The 22,574-nt window shown below is 39.9% G+C and overlaps 1 protein-coding gene across 25 annotated transcripts in view; it reads left to right on the top strand.

The window, feature by feature from the left end:
* The window catches only part of EPB41L3 (erythrocyte membrane protein band 4.1 like 3), a 136,371-nt gene that overhangs the window by 83,385 nt on the left and 30,412 nt on the right, over nt 1–22,574 (top strand). For all 25 annotated transcript variants that reach the window (XM_048939193.1, XM_048939184.1, XM_048939183.1 and 22 more), the window contains exons 4-9: nt 11,321–11,425; nt 13,568–13,610; nt 17,008–17,083; nt 18,320–18,538; nt 18,626–18,713; nt 22,227–22,379. In XM_048939193.1, the coding sequence (XP_048795150.1) occupies nt 11,321–11,425; nt 13,568–13,610; nt 17,008–17,083; nt 18,320–18,538; nt 18,626–18,713; nt 22,227–22,379 (684 nt within the window). The remainder of the gene's footprint in view (nt 1–11,320; nt 11,426–13,567; nt 13,611–17,007; nt 17,084–18,319; nt 18,539–18,625; nt 18,714–22,226; nt 22,380–22,574) is intronic.

Raw genomic sequence — 22,574 nt, 5'->3', positions numbered from 1 at the left:
TCCATTTAATATGCAGGTATGTTATAGAGACAGAAGGAAAACCAAATATTAAAAGAAGGTCACCCTTTCAGATGTTGTACCAAGTAAACAGCAAGTTGGGCTTTAAATTTAACCTTTCAACTGAGCAGGGGACATGGCTACAGTGAGAACAAACACCAAAACGTCTAAGAAAAAAATATAGTACATTTGCTCTCCGCATCCATTTCCTGCATCTAGTTCTCTCATCTCTTGACTTTCATTAATAGATTCTGAAAATGATTTGAGGAGTTAAATGATGTCTTTAGGAGACAAACACGTCCTTTTGATCATTTGGAGGCACTAGCCATTTTTCATAATGGTGTAAACTATCAAAAGGGATTGACCTACATTGACATATAATTGCCCTGAAATTGCATTTTTTAGATGATTAACTGAAAATCTACGGGTGACATGTTGCCTCCAGTTCCCTCCCCTTGATGAACCAGTTGGAAAGGAGCCAGTCAGAGGCTTGTTTTCCATCTGGCAGACTTATATTTATGTAGTCAGTTGGGTTTGGTCATGTACACTCAAACCCAGATACTGCAGGCCAGCTGCTGGTTAACTTGGGGTGATCTTTTACCCCAGAGTAGAGATCTCTGTGCAACAGGGCCTGTTATCCTCAGCATTATTCCTGCTCTTTGTTCTCCTCAGCAGGCAGGGAGAGGAGTTCTTGTCCTCCTCACTGTGCTTGCTGATGGCCTCACTGGGGTGAGGCTGCATCGAAGCCTCTGTGTTTGTCTTCTTTAGATGCATTGCCCTTGGGTGAAGCTCACCCTCTCAACCCTGCAGCTTCTTACAGGGATGCAGCCAGCACCCGGACACTGCAAGTGTTTTTAAGCACTACTGGAATATGAGTCAAACATCACAAGTGGAAGGCTCCTCCTGCCCCTTTTCCCTTCTTCAAAATGACTGTCAGATGTTAACACCTCCTGCTATTTCTGCACTTTGTGTCTGTTCTCCATTTACCCCATCTATTCCCATTCTCCCAGTGAAGTGATCATTTTCTTGTCCCTGCCCCCATCTCACTTCTGCCAAGCCTCACTGCTCTTTGTGGTGTTTACTGCCCCTTTCTGTCTTTCTTAGGTGCCTCGTACTGCTGCAGTTCCCTACCATACTGTCTAAATAAATCTCCAATTCTGTTGCTATTTGATCCGATTTTATACCTACTGTACCCATGTTAATGCTTCATTGCTATTTCCAGAACAAAACTAAGTCAGTGCTCACTTTATCATCTCCTAAATATTAGTTGCCTTGTAAAATCCTAGCACCTCGTACAGGTGATTTTTTTTCCAGGTGAGCCCCACGCAGCATTCTCTGGGCTGATTTATGGTTTGTTATCCCTGTCTGCTGACAGAATAAAATACCAGAGATGGGACTAGATAGCCTGCAAATCAAAGCTGTGATAGAAAGGAAGGTTTGTCTCTTGTGTCTTTTGGTCAGTTTTGGTCTGGCAGAAATGGGCCTGATCCAAAGTGGATAAAGCTTGAGTGTAGCTTGCAACCACTGAGAATAGGGTAAGCTGTAACTAGATTATCTTTGAGGTCCCTTCCAACCCAACCTCTTTTATGATTCTAAGTTATCTCTCTTGACAGCTGAAGCACTGATGATGTGATCCTCTCTAAGGCACCCCAGATTTAAAAGCCTAATCCTCATGCCACTTCTTCTGTCCCTGTCCCACGAGTGTCTTTCTGTGCTATGGTTTCTGTGTGATTTTTTCTTTTTTCCCCTCTAGCCTGGTAATGTAGGTCAGGGAGAGCTCTGTGGCTTTTAAATTCATATGGCAAGATTACTCTGTAAATCGGACTATGTTGACAGTAGAGCTTTTTTCAGTTGAAAATAAACCAAATGTTTATGGTTGACTTTTGCTGATAGTTGCCAGTAACTGCATACAGTGAGGATAGTGGAGGGTTCTTCTTCATGATACGCTTGTGCACATTTCGAAGTCACTCAGGAGGGGCACATTTGCTGAGTCCCTCTAAGACCAGGTAGAACAAGGGAACAAGGGAAATATTTATATTGATGCCCCTCACTGGGAAGCCTCATATACTGTGTGAATCCAGGCAGACCTTCCTGAGTTACTGCAGACCTTCTTGCAGGAGAACATGGTGCAGTTGGGAGACAAATGGATCAGCTGGACTTCTGGTTAAACATCAGATCCAAAATAACTCTGTCCTCCAGTATAATGAGCAGCGGTGGTACTTTCACTCTTGAAAAGCCTACAAAATCATGGAATATGGTTTATTATTGTATGAAAAGATTTAGCAAACATCTGATACAATTCAATTCTTGTCGCACTTATTTCTGTTTGAGAAAAAATATCCACTGTTTTTTCCTGGAGGGTAGTGCTGGTAAGCTGTTACTAGATCTCAATTTTTGCCTTGTGAATTCTGTTGATGCATTTGGAGTGCCTAAGCATTTGACAGTCATCTCATTTGACACGTATTTCTGTGGCTGTTTTACATGTACAACTGTGGCTGTTACCCTCCAACATACAAAGAAGTGCTCTGAAGCCTTTGTTATTTCTTAGGTGTTGCCTTTTTCTCCTTTGCATAGCCATTTATAAAATGCAGGCTTTATTCATAAACATGTATTCTGTGTAGCGTATCTGTCAGTGCACTTAGAGCTCATGTGGTAGCAGTGTTAGAGTGATCTCTGCTGATGCAGAAGGCAAAGACCCTAATTTGGTTTGATTCCAGCGCCAGGACTAGGTCACCAATCTTCTTACTGGGATTTAGCAATCGCCTGCTTTTTTTTTTATTATTTATTTTTTATTTTTCTTTATTTTTTTTTTTCTTTTCTTTTTTGGATTAGTGCTGGCTTTTTAGGATTGCAAGCTCAAACTGTATTAAAGAAGATTGCCCTGATAAAAACTATGCCATGTTATACAATGTCACCAACGCTAGGTGCAAGTATGTAGCTATAGCATAGACATATTTACCTAAATACTTCTATTAAATACTTAGTGGTAGGCATTAAAAGTGACTGGTTTCAGGAATAGTAATGTACTGTACACAAAAAATATGAAGAAGCAGGTAAATTATAGTATCACTGTGAAGGGGAGGAAAAAAAATCATTTTTCCCTACGTGTTGAAATATGTTCTAGGTGAATGTAAGTTTCTCTTGTGTGGTATTCATTCTCAAGCAGAGGTGGAATAGTACTTCAGGTTTTTATTTCAAACTTCTTGAATATGTTAGTTGTCTACAGGGATGTACAGGCAGGTCCATGCATAAAAATGTTAATAAAGAACTAGAGCATTTGGAGAGTTTGAATTGGCATGCAGCTTTCAGGAAGAGCACTCTGTATGGAAAAGAAAGCCTCTTGTTAACTAAAGCTTTCTGAAATTGTCAAGTTCTAATTCTTTCCACATTTGACTAAATTGTTTTGGGTTTTTTTTCCCCATGTATTGTGTTTGGATGTGTGACCTGGGATGTTTCCAAATACAGCTTACCCATGAAATTTAGTTAGTAGCTGTAGTTAAGTACATGGAAGATTAAACAGCATTTCCTTGTGGGAGTCAAGAAGTGAACATTTTTTGCTTAAAACTTACTATTTTCTTTGCCACCCAAAAGGGTATTGGGAAATTCCTGTTCAGTATCTCCTTGCTATGAAGCATAAACTGAATGTTACACCAATAAGTACATCCAAGAGACAAGCATCCTCATGCATGTTCAATTTCAATATTCTGTGTATACCAAAGCAGATTTTTCTCCAAGAAATATAAAAATAGTTAAAGTAAGGATTCATTTCTTAGATGCATTCATTTTTTATTTTTTTTTTCTTACAGTTTATTTCAATCTGTCTATATTGATCTGCCCATACAGGAGATGTAGCAGGACGTTTGTTATTTGCTCTGCCCATCTGCTTGCTTTGTCAGTTTATTGTACAACTTTCTACAAGCAACTTCTGTGAAGGTTTTGCTCTGTAACAGAAATGACTTTCTTTACTATATATTATGTTATGTATAGAACATCTTTCTCAACGTTTTTTACTTTCAGAGGAAACAAAATGTTGATTTTCTGGAATTTTCAGCAGAGACAGCAAGGGACTAAGAGGGCTAAACTCCAGTGGTTATGTTTTGTTTCTAAACAACCTCATCTTGCTACTTATATACTGTTGTCTGTGGGATGCACTTCATTAAACTGGGGGAAAACTTGGTGATTTTCTGCCAATTAACACTACAGGAGAGATTCTCCATCCTGTTTTTCTTCCTGAATGTTACCCACTTATGTTCCTGCTGAGGGTTACAGTTGGGAAATCATAGATCCCCAGAGAAATTTGAAGTTTTTTTCCTCCTCTGTCACCTTTCTCCTTCATTGCCTTTTCCAAGTGGAGAGAAACCAGAGGAGATTAAGAAATACAAGAACAAACGCAAAATTACAAATGAGTGGAAGGGCAATGAAGTCAAACTTCTTTGGAATGGTTTTATGCATTTATCTTCCTTGGGAAAAATTAACCCTCTGCTATTTTTATTTTTATTTTTTTTCTGTTTTCAAATGAAAATTACTGGTTAAGTATTGATTAGCTTAAAAAAAAAAAAAAAAAAAAAAAAAAAAAAGACTAAGCATTTTCTGTTGGAAATGTTATGGCCTAAAATGCAATGATTAGGCCTTCATATTGTGTCCAGTTCAAACTCTTCCTCCATGAAATATGAGAAATGTCACAGTAAGTAGATTGTTATTTCACATAAAGATAAAAATAGGTTCTTTACCAGAATTATTGAGATTGACTCTCCATAGATGGTGACTGGAGGTCATGGTAAACTGCTCCTCCACATTTGGAATGACACCAAACATTTTCATACTCATAAGGTTGTATATATTTGCAAGTGCAGATATTATGTGCATTAAATTATGCAAGTATTGGCATATGCACATAAAATTCTGACATATTTACAAAGTTTAGATCCCTTCTATAGAAATAGGGTTCTCATTACAAAAGTGAACTAGGAAGCTTGCATGCACTGGCCTCCTTTACTCACAAATGAATCATACTTTTTCCAGGGATTGGCTCAGTTTTTATGGACGATGCATAACTGGTGAATAAAGGCTGTGAATGCTGTCAGACAGCTGGAATTCAGTGACTCTGAGGCTTTACTCTATATATCTCAGCTGGGGGAGTTTGTGGGAAGAGTGCTCGCTGCGGCAAGTACAAAGTATTCCTGACAAATAGCTAATCATTTACATTTGTGTGTGTTGCAGGAATAATTGCAGAAGCTGAAAGGTGGAGAGTATGAAAGTTCCCCCTTGTGTATGATAGTTAGGTGATGCCACATGCATCTCAAATTTTCAGGGCGTTTTCTTGTGTTTGCGCCATCATGTTGATCTGTGCAGCGTAGAAACTGGGCTGTCAATAGAAAGGCAATTTAAATTGAAACAGTAACATGAAATAAAATCAGAGGTCTGAACATGGAATCTTCTTCATCGTGCATTGTAGATTAGAAAAATTAGCTAATACTTTGCCACCAAAAGGAATGAGGGGAGAGGAAGACATGAGTACAGTCACATGCCAAAATGCATTACTCCATGCAAGACTGGAGCCAGCCCACACATTTATACAGTGTATTGTTGAGATCCATTGGAAAGTGCAAATGATAATTAGGAATGTGAACCAGATAACCTCAACGTCATTTAAAGTTCAATTATTTCTAAAAAGATTTCATGATACTAATCTGTTCGTTCTTCTTCCAGCAACAGTGCCCACTGGAGTTATTACAGTAATTGTACAGAAGTTAAGGCCAGAATAGTGCTAGTGTTGCTTGTTCACTGGCAGTGTGACAGCTTGTCTGAGGAAAACGGTGATGTTTGTGCAGAAGGAAATGTGCACTTTCCATGTGAAACCCAAGTCCACAGCTGTGATAATGGTTTGTCTCTGCTCTTTGGCTGAACAGCAAGGAGGCGAAGCTCCCACTCAGTGGGGTGCGTGACCTTGTAGCTACTACGCAGTGCAGATGCTGGGTATGAGGTGGCACAAACAAATCCCATTATAGCTCATTTGGCTGAGGGACCATGTTCCTGGATTTCCCTTACCTATAAACTCACTCAGTGTGATTGCTCGTAATTGCTTTCAAACAGCACACGCATACCTTCGTGCTGCAGACAGCTTCCTCCTTCAGCCTTTGCTCAGCATTTTGCATACACGTGAGACTGCAGCATTGTCTGCAAAAATAGCGCTGCTCTGAAAATATGACACTTTGGGGGCTGCAAGAGCTTTAATTTCTAGGAAGCGGAGGGGGTTGTTTTCTGCTCTTCAGCTGTTCATACTATTTCCCTGTCAGTGAGAGGAGGGTAATCTGCTAGTGAATAAAAATAGAGCATGAGAGTAGACTAACTCTCTGTGCTTTCATCAGGTATACAACAATTAACCCCTTAGCAACTGTGGAGGTGCAAGGGAGTGCCATCATCCCAGTTGTGTGGGATGGAGGGAGCGGAGAGAATAATTGACTTTCTAATAATGTTGTTATCCTTGTAGAGCTAAAATGAAAAACTGAGTTTTTGAGCTCGCCACTCAAAATTATATGCTATATTTTACCTTGGTCTGACCATCTCATATGGGACAGGGGTAGGATGGAAGGATGTTCGCTGAAGAAGCTCCCTGAACTTGTAGATGATGCAAAGGACATACATTATTGTTCCATCTGCCAAGTCCTTGTGTTTTTTCCTAAAATACTTAATTTGAATAGAATCATAGGATTTCCCAAGTTCAAAGGGACCTGTTGGGATCACTGAGTCCAACTGCTTGCTCCATACAGGCCCACTCAAGTATCAGGCCATATGTCTGAATGCATTGTCCATACACTCCTTGAAGTCTGGCAGCTTGGGGCTGTGACTGCACCCCTCAGGAGCCTCTTCCAGGGCCTGAGCACCCTCTTATGTAGACCCTTTTCCTGATAATCCAACCTAAAAAATGGCATTAATCATTTCTTTCTCTCTTTTTCATTGCTTCAGAAAAAGGCTATCATCAGCAAACATACAGAAAAGGAGAGCATCCCTTGAGTGGATTAGGGCATTGTATGGGGATGGAGGCATGTTGAGAAGAGGCTTACTGTGGAAGAGTGGCAGAAACCAGCCAGTGAGAGTAGAAGTGGAGGAAAGGGGAGGTGTCAGATAGGGTCAGTAGTGCAGGGTAGTCCAGACCACTGCAAAGCCAGGTGGGGGGTTACTGGGGAGTGGAGCAGCAGCAGCACGAATAGCTGATGTGGAGAGGATTGAGCCTGAGCTGTTTCTGGGGAAAGCCAATAGGTACTTGGAGAGCCTTTTGTGAACTTCTGCCTCCTGAGGAGGAAGAGGCTTGGGTCCAAAAGCAGAGGAGAAACTGGCGAGGAAAGATGGATGCTGTTTCTCACTGCCTTGCGTGTGGGAATTGCTGGTGGGTGAAGACCTGCCAAGTTTACTGCTGTTGGCTCTTCTCACTGGGAGCTTGACTGGAAGGCTGTTTTTTCTAATTTCAGTTCTGGATGAGAGCTATGGGCTTTATACAGTTGCAGGAAAGAGTCTCTGAAAAGTTTAATCTTTGCACTCTGACTTCTATACTCATTTATACTGTTTTATATGTTTTGCATTCTTTCTATGATCTTGCCTTCCCAAAACATGAACAAAGTATCTCTTTTTTCACATTTCTACATTTCCTTTCATCTCATTCATGCATGAAATATAACTGAGAGTATTTCTGTAGGAGTCTCATTCCATATTGACCTTTCACAAGAACTATTCATTTGCATGGCCAATATTTTATAGCATGGAGTTTGGTTGCTTTTCTACTGTGATTTATTTATTTATTCACTAAAAACATTACAAAGGCACAAAGCACATTCTTTTGGCCTGCTGAGAATTGCTTGACATTTTTGATATTAAGCTGTGATTCACAGTAACCAGGAGACTTTCATTGCCTTGGTCTTGTCACACCGAAACTATGGAATGGGAAGGTTTAGGGTGGGTAACTTAACCTTTCTCTATTCCTCCTCCCGTTCTCTCCCTGCTGAAGCAATGATGCCCACACCTTATCTGCTGTGCTAATTTGAGTACTTGGTAAACTAAAAGTAATTAACAGGAATGTGGGAGGTCTGCTCATTTCCTTTAATTATGTATTCCCAGCTAAACTTCTTTATTTCCTCTGTATTTATGCAGATGCTGCCCCTCACTGTTTTTGTGCTTTACATGGGCAGCAGTGGTGACTCCATTTCCAGGCAGTGTGCGTCCCTAAGTGATAGAAGCCCCCCTAAATCCTGCTCCATCAATGGCTCTGACTTGGGAAGAGGCACTTGGGCAGCAGCTCATCTGTCTTAATACTGATGGGCTTTTCTGTGAACAATAAGGAAAGTTGTCTTTGTAAGGTTAACTCTCAGCCATCACCCAGGAAAGAGAACATCCTGCCCAGGGAAGGCTGCCAGGTACATACACATGGTGTTTCTGAAGCCCTCTTGCAGCATCAACATTTTCTTGTACTCAGATGCAGTAAGATTTCTGTGAAAAGTGGCTCAGTGTAACTTGGGTACTGTCCTAGGGAAGGAGGAGGATGGATTTTGTCACAGACAAAAAAATAAGCCATGCAAGTTATTCCAGGCTTCTCATGTTTAGTCCCACTTGCTCACAATGTGTAGAAATCCTGAGCATTTTTATTACAGCACAGCCACATACATCTTGTGCAGTTCCCTGTTAAAACATTGTACCTTGCAGCTGCTAGCTCCTATTTCTCAAAGCTGACATCTGTGTAGCTGCACAAATTGGCCATGTAAAACAGCTCTCATGTTGACCTTGTGTGACTCCTAAATTAGGATACTGAAGTGTGATGAATCAAATGTAGATGGTGCAGTGATGCAAGCAGTAGTATGTTCAGGTAGTCTGCTTATTTATCTCCATTTGGTGTAATTACTTAGTCTGTCACCAAGTAGAAATGCTTGGCAAAATATGGCATTGCTTATTTGCAGCAGAGATGTGACCATTTGGCTTGAGGGCTCTGGCTTTGTTCCTCTGTATGCACCAGTAGTGGAATTGTCTCCATGAAGCAGCAATATAAAACCATCAAGCTCTGTTAACTACTTCCAAGTCTGGGGGAGAAGAATTAACATTTGTTTGAAATTATGAAGGAGCTGGGGTGCTTTTTTTTTTTCCTGATCCAGGGCTGGATGTGTGTGACAAAGACGTAAGTAAGTCTAGAGCTGCTTGCCCAAATAATGCTAGAAGACTCAGTAAATTCAGTTAGATTAGTACTCTACAACTTCCTGAAGGGAGGTTGTGGTGCAAAAGGGGCTGGCCTCTTCTCCCAGGCAAATAGTAGGACCCGAGGAAACGGCAAGAATTTATACCAGAGGAGGTTTAGGTTAGATATTAGGAGAAACTTTTTCTCTCAAAGGGTGGTCAGGCACTGGAATGGCTGCCCAGGGAGGTGGTGGAGTCGCCATCCCTGGTGGTGTTCAAGAGGCGCCTGGATGAGGAGCTACGAGATGTGGTTTAGTAGCTTGTGGTACTGATAGGAATGGGAGGGTGGTTGGACTGGATGATCTTGAAGGTTGTTTCCAACCTTGTGATTCTGTGAATGTCTGTGAATGTCTTATGAGTACTTACCAGTCACTTCTGTGGCTGGTTTTTCTGTCATCTGAAGAATGCATGTTAGACTGCAGCAGCCACTCCTACAATCTCCCTATCAATAAAACCATAGAGTATGTTTCCCTCAACCCTATCTAACGTACTACTGGAGCCTCAACAGAAATACTGATTTTAGCAAAAATTGGGTTATGCTCTGCTACTTACTCCAGCATTGTTCCTAATGTTTTTGCTGAGTGTTAGCAAACCTCTTTTTGTTTTTATTTATTTAATTTTCTGTTGGCTTGTTATCACTTCTAAAATAGTTGGAGGCCAGCTTTGTTGGCATAGCCCCATCAGTTTGGATTGTGAAATATTCACACATCCCGGCCAACACTGCTGGATGGGCAGCATGGTATGGGTACAGCTGTACTGACAGAGCTGCATTTTCCTCTGCTCCATTCGTATAACTCAGAGAGCTGGTGCAGTTCTGAAAATGCATGTGCCCACTGAGGGGCTCTGGTGACACTGCCATCATGGTGGGGTGATAAGGGGACGCAGCTCCAAGTGGGTGACCTTTGAGGAATGACAGGCTGTAATGAATATATTTGGCGTCACTTGACCACAAATGGCCACTGTGTAATGCAGACAGAAGACAATGTCTGCAATGCTCTGGATTTGCCCTCATTATTTAAATGAAGATAAATTTGGAAGAAGCATTCTGTCTTCTGTTTCAGCATTCTGCTGGCTTTTGAAGTAATTAATGTATTTCCATTCTGCTTAAAGTCGTGTGTATGTTATAGATAAAGAAACTGCCTGGCTGACATCAACTAAAATATTTATGTATGTGTGTGTGCCTGTCTGAAATGAAGTCGGGAGATTTTTTCCTTTAGCTGAGGCGCACGTAGGGAAGCAGACAATGTCTGGTGGCCCAAATAATTTTGAACTCCTTGTCATAGCTAATGCACATTAAAGTTGGCACAGGTACTTATGAATAGGACATTTCTGACTGAGGCTGTGGGATTTTTTTTTTGGAAAATTCTTTCTCAATGTCATATATTACACTGAGAACTAGGATGACCTGAATTTTTACTGTCCAATAAAAGAGACGATGATGCTCCTGCTAAAAGCTCTTGGTGTAGACAATGAGTTATCTTTTCATATAACATTCTAGCAATAAAAAAGGTCAGTGGAATGCTGAGAAAATGCTTTTTTATCCATTTTTATTCCATGTGAGATACTAGGCTCTCACATGGATCTCAGCAAATGGTTTGTTTGTATTTCCCTGTATGTTAGACAGAAAAGGATCTTGGAATTAATCCACAATATTACCAAAGCAAGAAATGGCTACACATTTGGCTTTTCCTCCAATGGATTGCCAAAATCTCAGCTCTGATAATCCATTGCAGGGAATATTTTTACCATTGTTTGTTACCACCGTTGCAAACAGAGTACACTCTGTTTTACTGAGATATATCCTCACAATAAATCTGAGGTTGTGATTTGTGAAAGACAGAATAGATCTCTTAATTGATGTTTGCAATATGACATGTGCTGACTTATTTTAAACTCCCCAGCAAGACCTGAGTTCTTAAGAAAAGTGAATTTGCCCCATTCAGTTGATTCTTATGAAGCTCCAGATTAATAGATCTGAAAAAATTAATGAGTTGAAGTAAATCATTTCTGGATCAGGTTTGAGGTTTAAACAGTAAAGATGCTATTTTAGTAGTTATGTTTATTTTTCAAACATGATTTTTTTTTTTCCCTTCTTCATTTCCCACAGAAACGTTCCAGAGGTCAAGTGCTATTCGACAAAGTGTGTGAGCATCTGAACCTTTTGGAAAAAGACTACTTTGGGCTAACGTACAGAGACGCAGAAAACCAAAAGGTATCATACAAAATGGTGATTTTCCTTTGGCATGTGGATATCAGAGCTCTCCTGAGGCACCCCCAGACAGTTGCAAACAGTACAGAAGCTGTTTTGTCTTCTCATCTAGTTGTATATGTGTACCTTGAGTTATTACTTTTATAACTCCTAGAGCATCCCCTGGGTTTCCTTGTCTTCTGTCTGTGTGAGCATGAAAGGATTTAATCATACACCTCATTCTCCTTCTAGTTTGATTTGTTACATTACTGTCATCGATGAGAGTCGATTCTGTGTTCCTATATACTGCTAAGAATATAATATTAATGTGGCTTATTTAATAATACTAGCTTGTGGTACAGATAGGCAGGAGTACTTTCACTTCCAAGAAATCTTGACTGCCAGTCTTGACCTAGCTTAACATAGCATTGTTCATTTGCCTAAACGCATAAGCAATTGACAGCAATAGTGAATCCCATTCTGTTTTTCTACAGCTCATGTTTAGCATTAATTGAGCTGTGTATTAACAGTATCAACGGAGTGCAGGGTGATCTAGGCTCACGTAATACGTGGATTATTGTGGGCACATTGTGATGAAAGGGAGAGTATCAAAGAATACTTCAAGTGCTGCATGGTGGGTTTTTTTTTTGTTTGTTTTTTGTTTTTTGGTTTTTGGTTTTTTTGGACATTTTATGACAAATATTTTTAAAGAATTCAGTAACAAAACTTCTTAACAAAGATCACCAGGTTAAGTTACTTTGTGCTTTGTATGGTCTCAAAGGTCTTCCCTGATAAGGCTGGAGTTATTACTGCCTCTTTAGTTCCTTATGTCAGGTGAGAACAACAGCTTTTTTTTCCAGGCTTCCCTTTGTTTCAGCTACATATGATGCATAAGAAATAAGTGGGTTCTTTTTCTTCCCCTTTCTTACTGATTTCTAAATATGAGGATTCTGTTCCTCTTTTGGAAAGTCACTTAAGCAGACGCTTAAGCAATCCGTGCTAGTCCAAGATAATACTTAACCATATGCTTAGTTTTGCATTGTAGTAAAAGTTAAGCAAATGTCTAAGTACATTTCCAGAGAGGAATGCTTTCCTGTACTGGAAAGAAAAAAAAAAAAAATCATTCATTTTAAACAGGTAGCTTAGAAATGTAGATCATCACTTACTTTAGAGAGCTAAACAGCTGAAAATGGAGTGAATCCCACATTTATAGATCAGTAACATGCACATTTCTAGTATCAAAGTACTTAGCAATCTCATCTCCATCCTTTGCCAGACACCTTCCAGCCAGAAAATATGTGCGCACATCATGTGTCACATTTGAATATAGAAATCTTAATGCACATTTAATTTCTTGGTGCATAGTGTGCTTTTACAGAAAGCTTAGAAATAGATGGAACTCCTCAGGCTCATGTCTTGTACCACTAAATGCATTTGGACAGCTGCAACCTGGTTGTTTTTCTTGGGTGTAAGGGTTGTTGTGTTCTGCCTGTTTGATATTTCTGTAATATTTTTTCTATGATACATCTGTTTTTCTTTCTTTGGACAAAGTGAAACTTTCCTCAGGGAGGTGGACTTTTTGTTCTGGGTTTTGCAAGGCATATTAAATATTAATTCGATTCCATTAGAAGATGAGACAGAGCTGTGGGGTCCTTACCTTCCCATATCACAGAGGCAGGGCAGGGGGCTCTATGAGTTGCCAGCTATGGCCATGGTGGCTGCAATAAAGGACCTCAAATTCCTGCTTGCCTCTGGAGGAATTTGGTTTTAGTCAGCAGTGCTCCTTGGCAACCAGGGAATAGCAGCAAATCGCAGAGGTAATCCCTCAGTTCCTCAGTAAGGCTTTGTGTGATCTCTTTACAAAGCCACCAGGTTTGGGGCAACATGGATGAGGGCAGCCCTGGCAGCAAATCTGCTCCTGGAGTTGCCCTCATGTTTACAGGGAGTTACAAATGGGGCAGTGTCTTATGGCACACTTGCACATCTTCTATGAAGACCGGTAGCAATCCGCATTCTGAAAGTTACCATTACCCCTGTCCACTGTTGCTCCAGAGAGAAGAAAGTAGGCATGCAGGTTTTCTAGCTTTGTCTTATAGCACTGTTTTAAAAATGATGTTGATTGTGTTTTCTAACTCAAACTGAAGAAAGGAAACATTTTCTTTTCAGAATTGGTTGGACCCTGCCAAGGAAATCAAAAAGCAGATTCGAAGTAAGTTTGTTATCATTGTATTTTTCTTTCAGTGGTTCTGGAAAACTTTTCCTTTTGGTATACCCAGACCCCCAAAATTGACAAAACATAAGCTTCTTTGTCTCCAAACTGTTTTTATCTTTTCCACTGCTAGCAGTAGACACAGCCTTAGTTTCTCAGCCAGTGTGGCCTCTGTACATATGGAAAGCTGCCTCACAGATACCTGAGGGTTGGAGAGCCTGTTCCCTTGTTGGCTTCCATCATGCAAAGGGTCTGGCTGGTGTCCCTGGTGTGGTGTCCCATGGCTTGGTGTCCCAAGCTGGAAGATCTTGGTGGCAGGTGGGCTGCAGAGCTGTAGCATCATACATTCCATTATGGTTGCAACCCCCCCAAAAAACATCCATAGCAGAGGTGTCCTGACACTGCGAGGCACAGGGGCCTGCCTCACTGCACTTCCCACTTCCTGTGGGAAGAAAGCTTCTCACCTCTGCCCACAAGAACTGAGGGGCAGGTGTGCCACAGACCCCTCATCCCTACCTACATGCGGAATCATGGAATCAGAATTGTTTGAGTTGGAAGGGACCATCTAAGGCCATCAATTTCAGATCACCTGCAGTAAGCAGGAAGACACCTACTAGAGCTAGATCAGGTTGCTTAGAGCCTCATCAGCCTGACCTTGAGTGTCTCTAAGGACGAGACATCCACCACCTCTCTAGGCAACCTGTTCCAGTGCCTCGCTACCCTTACTGTAAAAAACTTCTTCCTTATTCAGTTCAGTCTGAATCTCCCTTCTTTTAGTCTGAAAGCATTTCACCTTGTCCTTTCACAACCAACTCTACTTAACAAGTCTATTCTTTCTTTCTTATAGCCCCCCTTTAGATACTGAAAGGACGCTATCGGGTCTCCCTGCAGCCTTCTCTTCTCCAGTCTGAAAAGCTCCAGCTCTTTCAGCCTGTCATATATATATATATATATACACACACATATACTATACTTATATATATGTATATATGTTACTTATTTGTGCTACTGATGTTTATATCAAATCCAAGCACACTGTTAGTACGTGGGTACTGAAATACTATTCTGATGCAAAGATAACACTCTAAAATACCTTCCCTTCCTGCATTTCAAAAGCTTGAACTTTGCTTCTGAAATGAATGTTCGATTCACAGAGAACCAGTCAATTTTCTGCTTCACGTGAATATTTTTAAAAGTCCTGTTGTTAAATTTAGCTGTCTGCTACATTAGAAGTTCAAAAAAGTATTGAAAGAAAACTGTGTCAGGGCTGCCAGGCTCAAAACCTGACCTGCCTTTTTTTCACCCTCGCTTTTTCAAATTGATGAAATGTTTGTGTGTGTTACTTTCTTTCATTGGAAAACCTGAGTATTTTTTGTCATTGCCCATTTTGTAAATAACCTAGTACCTGTGCTTTTATAAGCAAACCCATCTGATTGTTCACATACCTTGGATCAGGCCTGGCAAATGAGTCAGTCCCCTCTCTGGGATTCAAAGGGTTGAATCCTCTGCTGCTGTAAGCAGCTGCACCTTTCCACTAGTGTTATTTTCATTATAAGTAAATGATCAGCAAAGAAGAGCCATGAAAATCTGTGCTCCATTATATGCTTTTTCTTAGTCCGTGAGGAAGATGCTGGAGACCTTATTGAGTCAAGTTATGCTGATTGTCAGTGCAAGGAAACCAGCTCGGCTTCAAACTGCTGATGTGAAATGCATTAAATATGTGCCCAAGCTGTGAGTTGGACAGTGAAATGTTGTGACAGTGAGAGATTAACCAGGGCAGAATAATGTAGAGCTGGATGTGGAATGGGGACAGTTGTATTTGCAGGAGAAGACAGTGATAATTTACTTGCTCTGAGAATTCACCATAGAAGTTGGGAACAGGAGAAGTGTGGAAAAGTAGGATTCTTTTGCACGACACATCATAAATGGCACAAAACTGCATGTGTGCTGTATAGCACTCAGGTATTCATGATTCTACTGCAAACAGTGGCAATTTCTTTCCAGCATCTGAGAAACAAGGCTGTCACTATATCTATGGCCTCTGGTTGTGCCCCGTTGGTTTTAACTTACTGCATATTATTTAAGCCCCTGTAACTGAGGGGAGAAGGCTTCACACTTCTTATCTTAACCAGCCATGTTTTGCATGGGGTGAGATTTCCTTGAGATCTCTACGTAAAATAACTCCAAACGCCCAATCAGGAAGATCTTGCAGTATTTCCAGTCAGGCATTCACTCTGTCCAGCATATAACCTTTCTACACCAGATATACTTTGAAAATTCATGTTCATTAGCAGGTGCCTGGACACAAGGTGCCTCTGGATTAAAGGTTGAAAGTTCATCAGGAGACCTGTTTTTCACAGCATGCACAAGCATTTTCTTATTACACAGCCAGTACAGAACTTTCTGAGATAGGTATTTACTTAGTTCTAGTTAATCTGTAATTAAATTATTTTCTGCGATAATTTCTGAAATATTCAATCTATTTCATAAAATTTAAATGTCATTACTTCATCTTTGGTTTCTCGAGTGCAGAAATACTTATGTACATAACTTATGTACGTATGCAATGCATATTCCACAATGAAGGCCTCAGTGAAAAGTCCTGTTAATGAGATATCACCATGGTGCTTGTTAGCATTTTTCTGGTTTGGGATTTAGTTGCTGCTTTTCATTTGCTTTAGAGACCAGCATTAGTATAACCTCTCTCTTGTTAAAAAATAGTGTTGATGTTTACATTGCAGTATTCAACACTTTTTTTTTTTTCCCCAGTCTTTATATTCTTATGAACAGCATCTAAAGCTAAATCTCCAAAACACTTTTTGCTAAATAGTTGCACTGATGCAAGCCACTGTCTCACAGGTCACCTAAACTGACTTGAAATTACTAAGTGGGAATTCCCTCACTCTGTGCTTAAGGCCACTTTCCAGCTTCAGTCTCTGCATTTGTTCTTGCAGCATTCTGTCACTCAACAGTGGCTGCCATTCTGCTGCTCATTTGAAACCTACTTTGCCATGTTTCCAGGGCCTATGTGGGAATTACTGCTTTTAGAGTTTGCATAACCTGTGTTTTCAGATGGTTAATTCCAGTAAATATTTTTGGTTTTTTTTTTTTCAGACCGAATTTTTGTAAGTATTAGCGGTGAATTGCTACTCCCTTAGGGTCCTCGCCTCAGTGAAAATCTCACTAAATAAGAAAAGAGCTGTAAGATCTGATCTAATACCATAATTGTGAAAGGGAAAATTAGTATCTCCAGAATGGTACGCAGGAAAAAGATACTATATCCTATTCTTATTAATTTTTTGACTGGATTATTTTTAAGTTTGCTGGTAATCAAATAGCATGAACATCTCCATTTGCACTCCCAGTGCGCTTTCAGTAAACTTGTGTTCTTTTCCAGGTGGTGCTTGGCAGTTTGCATTTAATGTGAAATTCTACCCTCCAGATCCTGCCCAGCTATCTGAAGATATTACCAGGTGTTTAAAATATTAAATACATTTCTAGAATGGCCTTAAAAAGCTGTTCTTGAGAGAACTTATTCTCTAATTATCCAAGAAAGGGGATGTTTTATATTCCCACTGACTTGCTTTCTCTTATGAGCTTATGGAAAATATGTGATGCTTTGACAGAAAGGACACTGTGAATACTGTTTGGTTCTCTGAGCTCAGACAACGTTTTTCATTTATTTATTTACAATCTAACACCACAATCAAGCTTTTCCCATATATGTGTTCTGGAGAATTTATTTTGATTTTCACAGAGATTCCCAATGTTTAGTTTTGCCAATAGTAACAAGATTTTGTTGTTAGCAAAATCATAACTATGAAAGAGGAGAACAAGCATGATTGTAAATTTTGTGTACTGTTTGGCTAGGTGTGTGGTTGGTGTGCATGGTATGATGAATGCGGTGATAATGAGCTCTGTTGAAGGGAAGGATTGCTTTTATCCTTCTTTACTCTTATTCTGCTTTTATTGCTTTTGATTAGGTTCAAGGTACACAGGCTGTATCTTTGGTAAAAATATTTGAAACGTTTTCTTATTCCTCCCATTTGGTGCAAATCCGTTTTCTGTACCAGCTCCATGTTGGGGTAAGCTGTGTTGGCTAAGACATCAAAAATCATACCTCACCTCCAAGCAAGGGTCAGTTGGCATTAGGCTGGCAGCAAAGCTCTTGGAGGGGTCAGGATTTCTTTCTTGCCCTTAAACCTCTCAAGGTAACTACGTGTCTTAACCGCAAAGCCAACGCTCTTCAGTTTTTCCTGGTTTCTTCTAATCAGTGCTTACCTCTGTGCTTTTAACATCATTTACTGTTTAAATGTATTTTTGAGAAAGCTTCTCAGTTTACTAAAGAAACATCTTTTCTTGAATGCCTTAGAGTTTGGCTGCCCCTTAGGGAATGTTGTTTTATGTTTCTCCTTAAAGAAAAGAGTTATCAGTTAGCTGTATCTTAGTGACATGTTATATAAACCTACGGATAATTCTCCTGAGCCACCAAACAAAATGACAACATATTTTATCAAGAAATCTCCATGCAGCTTTATAATGATTAATTAAGCTTTGCTACCCACAAGTTAGGCAAAGGATATTTTTAATTCTTAATTCTTGCTAATGCAAGAAGCTTTGGGCTTGGGCATTTCCGCCTCTCAGAAGTGGCTCCTTTGCTGGTGGGGCTGGAGGAGCTGTGTGTGAGCAGAGGCGGTGCTCCTTTGCAGGTACTACCTCTGCTTGCAGCTGAGAGATGACATCGTGTCTGGCAGGCTGCCCTGCTCCTTTGTCACCCTCGCCCTGCTGGGCTCCTACACTGTGCAGTCTGAGCTTGGCGACTATGACCCCGATGAGTACGGCAGTGACTATGTCAGCGAGTTTCGCTTTGCACCGAATCACACTAAAGAGCTGGAAGACAAGGTGATTGAGCTGCACAAGAGCCACAGGTAGGTGGGTGGAGACTGTAGGTGTTGCATTTCAATTCATATTCTGTTTCCTTAATATCACTGCTCAAATTGGTTGTTTTTCTTCAGGGGAATGACACCTGCTGAGGCTGAGATGCATTTTCTGGAGAATGCCAAAAAGTTATCAATGTATGGAGTAGATCTCCATCACGCCAAGGTATGGACTGCAGTTCTTCTTGCTGGGAACCCACAATGGTCATCTTTCTCATGTACCTGAATTTGCATGGACTCTGATTTATTCTTTCTTGCTGTTCTGAGACAGGCAGATTGGGGGATAAATCTCTAGTCAATGTGAGGAAAGGTGACTCCTGGGATAAGCATCTTGTAACTGGAATGTGATTCAGCCTATAGACTATATGATGTTTCACATCAACACTCTGTGCGGAATAAACAGCCAAACCCTTTTGGGAAAAAAATGGACACAGTAATCAGAAAGGATATTAGGAGCTATCTGGAGAGTGATCAATTGTCATTTCCTTCAGCTACATTTTGCAATTTAATAAGGCCAAGTATGGCATCTTAGCTAAATAAACAGATCATTTCCAACATGCAAAGAACTCTGAAGCAGTCATTCAGCTGTGCTGAAGACCTAATCAGATTGATAGTCACAGGGAAGCAGCAGCTGATCTCTCTTCTGAATTGCGGTCATTTCAGTTGACTAGAAGGGCAGTAATTTTGCTGGAAACATTCTCCCACAATGAGGAGATTTCCCTAATGATCACCAGGTTAAGTTAAAAGCCAAAAATGGTCATTTCTCTTGTGGCTTGGGAAAGTCACCTGCCAGCTTTGTATCTGGGGCTTTTCTTTTTTTGCCCAAATAAGCAATTACTTCACCCTCCATTCTTCAACTCTTCTTCACTTATCAAAGTAAGGTTAATGGATGTTAACATCTCTGAGGTTAGCAAGCATTCTTGGCAAATGAGTACCAAACAAAGACTCCTGAACTGTGCAGAGCATTTTCTGTAAAGGTCAAATTGCTGTGAGCCTGTTTTTATGCTGCAACAGATCCTTTCAAGAACTGAGATAAATTTGCAGTTTGGATCTTGAAAGGGCCTGCAGCCATTTCCCTGGGGCGTTTCATAGGAATTGTGCATGTGTGTTACAAAATTCAAAGCAATATTTTGTGTTCTGTTAATTACCACTACTGAAAATGAAAAATCTGGGTATGGCTCAGTGGGCAGCACTTGACCAGGAGGCATGCTGCTGCTCTTCCTGTGTCTTGCAGACAGGCACAGAATCTTGAGGCACTTTTGGAGCAGAGATAGAAATGGATTGGTGAATGTCACTCAGTAGCTTTTTTTCAACATCATTTGTCCAACACAAAGAGATCTGCAGAACAGCAACAAAGTGAGTTCCTGTTCTCAATATGTTACAAGCTTCATTACTAAAATTTGACATACCATGGCATTAAGGGATGAGTGTTTTTCTTTTTAAATACTGGATAAAGGCCATGAAATTTAAGTTAGGATGTCCTGAGATAACCTTTCTTTCCTCCTCCTTACAAAGTATCAGTGTCCATTTTTACTTTTCTGTTCTTTATCTTGAAAGACTCAAAGAAAAGTTGGTAGGCAAGCCAACATCTCTCTAAAGTAATTTTCTTAATATTAAAAGCTGCATTGCTCACTGAATTGGGTATGTCTGTGGATTAAGAAACCCAGTAGCAATCTCAAAAATGGAGCTAAAAATGGGAAAATTAGAATCGGCATGAGAAGTAGCATTTAGTTTTAATTAGGCTTGCCGATGTGATGGGATGGTATCAGGCTGCTGGACAAGTGTCTCTGTGGGTGCCCTTTTGAAGTCATGCAGTGGCAGATGTCTCAGTGTCAGTGTCAATACATTAAGGCTGTGCAGGTATCTGAGGTATTCAACAGATGCTGGGCTTGCCAACTGCTGTTAGAGCTAGCTCTCAATTAGCCAGCACAGGGCTACAATTAAAATTGTGTTCAGATAGACAGATTTGTCCTCTGGGCTGTCAGCATTCTGACAAAACTTCCCATTCGTATGTAGAGCTGCAGGTATGTGCAGCTCGGTGTCTCCTGATGTTACAGCAAAGAGCATTGTGTCCTATGGCTCGCGAAAAAAAAACAAAACCAATTCCCCCAGGTTTTGATTTGCACCAATAATATCACACTGAGAAGCAGCTTTTGATACCTACAAACAAAAAAAGCTTTGAATGCATTGAGATCTGCTGTAAAGGTGGAAAAGAAGAAAGAAAGCATTTCTCAATAAGGTTTTGGGCAAGTATAGCAGAAATAGCAGCCCTTCTATCTGCAGTTATATATCTTATGTAGGCATGTGAGCATATAAGGATCATTCCAGGCAATGTGATTACAAGCAATAAGACTTCATTTTTTTTTCAAATGTATTTGCTGTACTTAGAGCTTCCTCTTAGCCTAGGAAATTGGCAAACTGAACTCAAGCAAAAAGATTACTTTTTTTTTTTTTTTCTCTAGTGGCCCACCATGACCACATATACTGAAAAGATACCTTTGTGGTGTGACACCATCTTTGTTGGAGCACAGCGTTCTTAACTGATGTGTTTTTTAACACTGAAGTGACCTTGTGGTCCTAATTCTGTGTTACATATCTGATTTTAAAACATCTTTTTTTTTTTTTTTTACTTCAAGCCATGCTGTTGCTTTCTTTTATCTCACCACGTATGCCTTTGTGCTCATCTTAAACATAATTAGACTTCTATTGGGTGGGAAAACTAGTAGCAAATTATTAATTCATTTCTTGATTATCACAGAGTGACATCTTCATAGCTGCTGTTGTTAAACTTGTAACTTTAAGTTATTTTAAAATAATTAACAAAGGACTCTATTCTTTAAGACAAACATTTGTTTTCTCCAACACTGTTAATGCTTAGCTAAATAAAAAATAGAATTATACAGTCTAGTGGTGATAGTAAACACTGAAGATTGGCTTAGACTATTTGAAAGCTTCTAAAGGAAAGCGAAGAATATAGTTCTTACTTAAAATACACATCTATTTAGGTATATTCTAATAGGATTTTGGCCAAAGCTTTTGTGATGCTAACATGTCTGACCTACAGCTTGCTTCCCTGTCAAAATGAGTTGTAAACCTCCCAGATTTAAAATAATCTTTCTGATCTAAATGGCCAACTTTATGCCAACTGGTAATTTTACATACAACAGCAGAGAAGTAAGGAAGTGAAAATACTGAACATAGGCAGAACAGCATTAAAGAAGCTAGCAAATCAGCCAAAACCAAGATAGGGTAACTACAGGGGAAAAATTGGTCTGATCAGAGCATTTACTCATGGAGTGTGGGAGATGCTGGGACTGGTAAATGTGTATGCAGTCCTACTTATTTTCAATCTTGCATTTACCCTAATGACACTTAAGTAATTAAAGTGTGCAATATGGTTAATATCATTATTTTAATACCATATACAATGTTACTCCCTCCTTTTGTAGTTTTTCTAAAAGATAACTTCCGAAACACGGACGTTGTCTCATTCTGCCCAGCCTTACTATTCCTTGCCTGAACGCAAGAAATTGTTGATGAGTAGGGTAGCACTCAGAAATAACATTGCTTAGCTGGTGCATTAAGAACAGGTAGCTCAGGTAGAAACACAGTATACGAGTGTCTGCATTGGGATTTAAAGAGAGAGTTGTTCAACAGTATACGTTGCCTGTTGTTCCAGGATTCTGAAGGAGTGGAAATCATGTTAGGAGTTTGCGCAAGTGGCCTCTTAATATACCGAGACCGACTCAGAATAAACAGATTTGCCTGGCCAAAGGTTCTGAAAATTTCATACAAAAGGAACAACTTCTACATCAAAATCCGACCAGGGGAGGTAAGGAGATCCTGACACTCCTCACTGAACAAATCTTTTCCAAAAAAAAATTGTGTTTTCATTGATTTGTTGATTTGTCATGTCTTTAACATTCCCATTCATTTATATTTTTTAATTTGTGGTGATTTTCTTAGGAAAGATTAGGTAAATACTTTATTTAAAATACAGGTAAAATCTTCTGTATTTTTCTGTTTA

This window comes from Lagopus muta, chromosome 3 (assembly GCF_023343835.1).
Source record: "Lagopus muta isolate bLagMut1 chromosome 3, bLagMut1 primary, whole genome shotgun sequence".
In the NCBI taxonomy this organism is placed as follows: Eukaryota; Metazoa; Chordata; class Aves; order Galliformes; family Phasianidae; genus Lagopus; species Lagopus muta.
Note: the sequence above shows the minus strand (reverse complement) of the source record. Positions and strands in the feature narration are given on the sequence as shown.